Source organism: Mus pahari, chromosome 10 (genome assembly GCF_900095145.1).
Source record: "Mus pahari chromosome 10, PAHARI_EIJ_v1.1, whole genome shotgun sequence".
In the NCBI taxonomy this organism is placed as follows: Eukaryota; Metazoa; Chordata; class Mammalia; order Rodentia; family Muridae; genus Mus; species Mus pahari.
The window spans coordinates 99,916,593-99,923,531 of record NC_034599.1 but is presented as its reverse complement, the minus strand read 5'-3'; the positions used below and the strand labels follow the sequence as shown (position 1 = coordinate 99,923,531).

At 43.9% G+C, this 6,939-nt stretch overlaps 1 protein-coding gene across 1 annotated transcript in view; it reads left to right on the top strand.

Moving 5' to 3' along the window:
* Rad54l2 (RAD54 like 2) overlaps positions 1-6,939 on the top strand; it is a 434,133-nt gene that overhangs the window by 375,100 nt on the left and 52,094 nt on the right. Inside the window, exon 2 of the mRNA XM_021206315.1 lies at positions 1,405-1,595. Coding sequence (XP_021061974.1) covers positions 1,457-1,595 — 139 coding nt within the window. The 5' untranslated portion in view covers positions 1,405-1,456. The remainder of the gene's footprint in view (positions 1-1,404; positions 1,596-6,939) is intronic.

The window sequence follows — 6,939 nt, the reverse complement described above, 5'->3', positions numbered from 1 at the left end:
TCCTCCTCCTCCTCCTCCTCCTCCTCCTTTTGCTGATGTTGGTTTAAATTAATGTTAAATGAGGGTATGTAGAAGCCTATTCCTTGTTACTGTGATTGTTACTTTATTGCTATAAACCTTATTTCCTAGAATGACAACCATCTGGGTACCTAAAGGTACTAATTAGAAAGTTTGTCTAAAGCCAGTTGTGATGATTCATCCCTAGAAACCTTGGGCTTGGGAGGTGACGATATGAGGATCTGGAGTTCAAGGCTAGCCTTGGCTACATTGCCAGTTGAAGACCTCCAGGAGCTACATGAGACCTTGTCTCCATTTCAAAAAAAAAAAGAGGAGGAGGAAGAGATGCCCTCTGTAGTGTGTGTGTGTGTGTGTGTGTGTGTGTGTGTGTGTGTGTGTGTGGTGTTTTGGTATATAGGGTATGTGACATAGCAGATTGACAAGTAGTCAAGGAATACGGACAAATGGATGCTCACAGTATAAAGATAATTACCATTTACATACCTGCCCTGAAGGTTCACTGTTGGTCAGGAGGTGGTCTGTATTGACCCTTCAGGGGAGATTCGTAGTGTTTAGTATGGCTAATGTAATTCAGAAGAGAAATATGATTCCAGAAGTTGAGGGCACTTAGCAACACTTTTGGAAGATGTGGTTGGAACTTGGCCAAGATGTAGAGAACAGCCTAAAAGTAGGCATGGCCACTGAGGCCTTCACACGAGGCTTCCTACAAGCTTGGGCAGAGTGACAGTATGGCCAGCACTCAACTTCTCACTGTCTGTGTGGTGTCCTGTGGCTGTATCTGACCTATTCCACACAGGACCCAGTCCTTGTAATCTAAGTGTTCCCAGTTCCCTTGAAGCTCACTCTGCATGAAGTGTACACTTTTGGGTGTCTGTGTGGCTTCCATGTGTCCTTTAGTCTCTGCTTAGTGAGGATTTCCTTGACACCCAGTGTAAAGTAGCAGCTCCTCCTGGCACACACCAGGTTTCACATTCTCTATATTCTTTTCCCTCTTGCTGTACCTAGAATAGTGCCTGGGACTATAAGTGTGTCCATGTTCTGTGTCTCTGTGTGGACAGGCGGGCATGGGCATAGGAGATGGTTTTCAGCAGCCTGAAAGGAGCGGCAGCAGGAAGGCATGAGCAAGTGGGAGTTCTAAGACATCTCGATTTTCTTTTGTACTGTTACTTCCTTGTCAAAGCAGCCCCTGAGATGCTGGAGCTGGGCAGACTCATCCAGGTGTGTGTTAAGGAAGCGCACTCACAGGGAAGATTGAGGTTTGGATTTGTTTAGTTTGCCTTGCTTTGAAAAAGCTCTAGGGATTCCTCCTGAGTACGTTTTTCTTGGAAAGGCTTGTATTCCTAAGTGAGACTGTGGTGATTCTGATGCCTCTTGACCTCCTCTTAGGACCCTACTGTGGACATGAGTCGGTAATGCCCACTGAGGACTTCTGGGAGCCATGTCAGACGAATCCGCCTCAGGGAGCGATCCAGACCTGGACCCGGACGTGGAGCTGGAGGATGAGGAAGAGGAGGAGGAGGAGGAGGAGGTGGCAGTGGAGGAGCATGACAGGGATGACGAGGAAGGCCTGCTGGATGGTAAGTACCTCTACTGATAACAGAGATTCCCGTATCCTTTCTTCTGTGTAGTTTTTACTGGGAGATACTGGGAGAACATGGTATTTCTAGTTGCTTTTTTTTTTTTTTTTTGGAGGGCTGGGGTTAGAGGGTGTTGAGACAAGGTCTTGCTCTGTGTAGCTGAGGCTGGCCTGGAACTCACTGTAAACCAGGTTTACTATGAACTGCTGCAATCTTTATGCCTCACTTTTCTAAGTACTGAGGTTGTAAGTGTATGTATTATGCCAAGGTTCTAGTTGGATTTTGTAGATTGTCTATAATGAAAGAACAGGCAGAGGAAAGGGCCACAGAACTTCTGTGGTCATTCTCAGGGGTGGATGGTTGTTCTTTCTTTCTTTTTTTTTTTTTTTTTTTTAGATTTTTTTTTTTTTTTTTTGTAAATACCCTAAAGCTTCCTCAGACACCCCAGAAGAGGGCGCCAGCTCTTGTTATGGATGGTTGTGAGCCACCATGTGGTTGCTGGGATTTGAACTCAGGATCTTTGGAAGAGCAGACGGGTGCTCTTACCGCTGAGCCATCTCACCAGCCCCAGGATGGTTGTTCTTTCAAGGAAACCTTGTTTTAGTGGTAGAAAGATGAGCATTTAGTTCATCTTTGACAGAAAGGTAGGCTCAAATCCAGAGATGGAGAAATATGTAGTAGAGTCCCTGTGCCAAGTCTGCAGCCTTGGAAGTGTGAGCTCTCAGGTATAGTGGTGTCCCGTGAGTTTCCTGAAATCACAATTAAAATTCTGCTTCCATGTTTGTAATGAGGGAATTATGTGGATAGAGATTCTCAGACAGATGGACAGTTCCAGAATGGTAATCTCTGTAGTGCTGGTCACTTGTAAATTGCTCCAGCTAGAAGGCAGCAGCATCTCCCTAGCTGATAGGCTCCCTCCAGATTCCTCTTATTTAAGTCCCTGTTGCCTTTGACCCTTGACTTTTTATTTATTTTTTGACAGGGTCTCACTTTGTAGCTCAGGCTGGCCTCAAACTGGCAGTCCTCGGGGGCACTAGGCTAACATCTGATTTTTGAAATAGCATAGAAACTTCGTTTCCTTTTCTTTTGTGGCACTGAGAATGGAACCCAAAGCCATTGCCTGGTAGCAAAGCCCTTGATCACTGAACTATACTTTTGTTTCCAGACAGGTCTTACTATGTTGCCAGGCTGGCACTGAACTTGGTCTGTAGTTCAGGCAGACCTTGAAATTCTCCTCCCTTAGCCTCCCAAGCACATGAGATTCCAGGACTGTGCCACTAGACCAGTGAGGCTCTTTTGATATTTGTGTGTACATGTGTTTGTGCGTGTTCGGGTGTGCACATGAAGGCTAGAAGCTGACATTGGTTGTCTTCAGTTCTCTTCACCTTCTTTTTGAGACAGATCTCTCATTGATTGAGATAGCCAAGCTGGCCCATGAGCCCCAGAGGTCCTCCTGTCTCTACCTTCCCAGTGCCGAGATTACACATGAGAGCTGCCATGCCTACCTTTTTTCCTGGGTTTGGGGATCCAAGCTCAGCTCATCATGCTTGAGCAGCAAGCACCATGCTCGCCCACTGGCATCCTTCCAGCTTTTCCCAAACCTTCTCTTGATCTTTTTAGACCATGGTTAGGTTATCTAGTTAGTCTTAGGCCTTTGATGACCTATGGTACTCATTGAGGAAAAAGATTTTGGTGATAACATTCTATTACTTTGTAGAACTGAACAGTGCGCTAGACCATCACTTTTTTGAAGGAGTCTAGGGAAATGTGTTCCACCCTTCAGATTCTGTCCTGAGCAGCCATCCTCTTTCTGCTGTTGCATTCTTCCCTTCTCATTCTCTCTAATCTCACACCTGCCATGTGGTTCAGAAGTCAGATTTTCTCTTCATTACATGGCTCACATCTTCATTTAACCTTTGACTCCCTGGGTGTCTGTATCACTTTCTGTTTCTCATCTGGGTTCTCAGGTCAGTATTTGTAGACATCCTTAGAACCCTGTAAAGTTCAGATGGGTTTTTAGATGCTGCTGATGAGTATGACACATATACACAAACACACACACATACATCTATATCTGTATCTGTATCTGTACCTGTACCTGTACCTATATCTATATCTATATCTATATCTATATCTATATCTATATCTATATCTATATCTATATCTATCCATCCCTAGCTTCTTGGAGCATTGCCAGGTCCCTTCTGTCTCTTCCTTCTTCACTCCTCCCTCTCTTCCTTTTGAGGCAAGGTCTCTATGAATTTCAGTCTGGCTTCAATTGACATCCTCCTACTTCTCAGGGATTGAATTCAGGTGGTCAGATTTGGCAACTGGCACCTTTACCAACTGAGCCACCTGGCTGGCCCCCACAGTTTGGTCTCATGGGTTAGTGATTTCAGACTTTTACTGAATTCTCACCATATCACTAAAAGTAAATAGTGATAGTCTACAGGAAAGGTCATGCTCTTCAAGTAGCTGGAAGCAGAAATAGTACAGAGGGCTCCAGAGTTAATTTAACCAGAAGCAACATGAGTGGGTTTGGTTTTATAAACGAATTACATGCAATCCCAGTGCTAAGGAGGTTGAGTCGCAAGAACCCTGAGGCCAGCCTGGCTGATAGTGAGACCCTGTGAACTCCTCACTCCGCTACCTTACAGGGTAGGGGTAGGAAGTATTACACCTGAGAGGACTGGACATGTGGTTGCCTAGCCTGCATGTGTAGAATGCCCTTGGTTCAGTTCCTAGCACCTCAAAACAGAACACAAGTTCTACTAGGGAATGACAGCTCCCTGTACTTGTAATTCCAGAATTTTGGAGGCTAGGGAGTGAGGATTGGCACGAGTTTGAAGCCAGCCTGGTCAATGTAGTGAGACCTGTTGTGAAAAACAACAAATAAGGTCTAAGCGTGAGCTCAGTGATAGACTGTTTGGCATGCACAGGGTCTTAGTGTCAGTCTTTCATGTTACCACCCTCCAAAAGTCTTCCAAAGAGGGCTGGAAAGTTGGCTCTGTGGTCGGGAGTACTTCTTGTTCTTGCAGAGGACTGGCGTTTGATTCCCACCACGACATGTCATGTCCCAACTGTCTGTAACTCCAGTTCCAGGTGGCCCAATGCCTTTTCTGACCTCCTAGGGCAGCGGACATGCACATGGTCCAGAGACATACATGAAAGAGAATACTTGTAATATAAAATAAATCTAAAAATCAAGAACCAAAAAGTCCCCTAAACAAAACTGTACTTGGAAGGAGAGATTTCAGAAATCTCTGCTTTTTGTCACAAATTATTCATTTGTATTTGTGTTCGTTTGAGAGAAGGGGAGAGAGAGAGAGGCCTGTGTACTGGGTTGGGTTTCTTCTACTGTTCTCTACCATAAATTCTGAAGGCCCCTCACTCTATCCCAGTGCTCCTCATTCTGGCTAGATTGGCTGGCCTGCAAGCCCCCAGGATTGATTTATCTGTTAGCTCCCTCTAGCACTAAAGTTACAGGAAGCCTGTGTCCCGCTTTTACACAGGTGCTGGGAATCCAGACTCTGGCCCTCATTCTCTCACAGCTGGTTCTTACTCTCAAAGCCACCTTCCTGGCCCTGCCTTCTAGAATATAGAAATGGGATCACATAGTATATTGCATTCTATATTCTTTCTACCAGTTCAACTTCATTTACTCAGCATAATTATTTTGAGATTTATATGTGTTTTTTGGTTCAAGATGAAAGTAGGGAATAATGGGCATGTTTTTAGAAACAAAAGGAGTTAGCAGATGGGCCTGTCATAGTGATACACACTTTTAATTCCAGCACCCCAGGATGGAGGTCGAACTCCGTGAGTTCAAGGCCAACCCAACATATATAGTGGCTTCTAGGTCAGCCAGCGCTACCTGTCTCAAAATGTGCAAACAAAAAATTGTAGAAAAATTGTGTGGGAAGAGCCTTGGAGGGTAGTCTGTTAAACGACAGATGAGTGGAGGTGCTAATGTCCCTTTATGACATTTCATCTAGTTAGGTTTCAGCATTTTGTTCTCTCCATAGGCAAGTAGTTAAACATTTCTTAAATTGCATATTCAAGTCAGATCTTTATTGATGAGTAGTTCATCTACTGTTGGGTTAGCCTTGAACTCATGAAATCTTGATTCTTCTGCCTAAACTTTTTTGTAGTGCTAAGATTATAGACCTGTTACACCATACCCAGCCTTTTTCCCCCCTCACTGAAATGAAGCTTCTATAAGTAACTATGTACAAGCTTCTTATGAAGTTGGGCTTTCATCTAGCTTAGATAATGGATTCTGAGCCAGGGGTGTAGCTCAGCAGTTACATAGCAATTATTGTAGCCCTGAGCTTGTTCCCTAGCACCTTCCCCCCCTAATGGATTGGATCTGTTACCTCTATTATCTACCATTGAAGTCACGGGGAAAACTGGAATAGAATAAAACGGAGACTAGAAACAGCATTAGAAACAGTATTTAAATCATGAGACGTTTATTGCACATACTCCCAGGACTCATTGTGATGGTGCCAAAACATGCTGCCAACACTGATCATGCCCACCTCCTCCTCCTCCTCCTCCTCCTCCTCACCTTCCTTCCTTCTTTGGCTTTTTGAGACAAGGTCTTGGCTACATGGCCTAGGTTGGCTTTAAACTCAGTGTGTAGTTCAAATCAACATTAAACTCACTCTGAAGTCCATGCTGGCCTTGAACTTGAGATCTTTCCTTCTTAGCTTTCTGAGTACCAAATTCATTGTTTTCTTCACTCTCTGTCTTTGCCTTTTTTTTTTTTTTTTTTAAAGTTAAAATATAATTACTCTGGGCAGTGGTGGCACATGTCTTTAATGCCAACACTTGGGAGGCAGAGGCAGACACATTCTGGTCTTACAGAGTGAGTTCCAGGACACCAGGGCTATTCAGAGAAACCCTGTTCCGAAAAAAACATATATATATCTCATAATTTCTTCCCTTCCCTTTTCCCCCTCCAGCTCTTCCTCGTACCCCACCTGTTCTTTAAACTCATGGCCTCTATTTCTTTGTTATGTGTGCATGCATGCATAACCTGCACATTCTGTATAATGTAAGTGGTATGTGTATGTTTTTGTTTTGTTTAGGCTTTTTTCTGTTGGTTTTTTTTTTTGTTGTTGTTTTCGAGACATATTTTTTCTGTTTACCTCTGGCTGTCCTGGGACTTGCTCTGTGACCAGCTCAAACTCAGAGATCTTCCTGCCTCTGTCTCCCTGAGTGCTGGGATCAAAGTTGTGCTTCACCACTGCAGAACTTGAAGACCTTTATCTTACTCTTTAGCATTCCTCAGTTGTATGTAGTTCTCTTTTTTTTTTTTTTTTTTTTTTTTTTTTTTTTT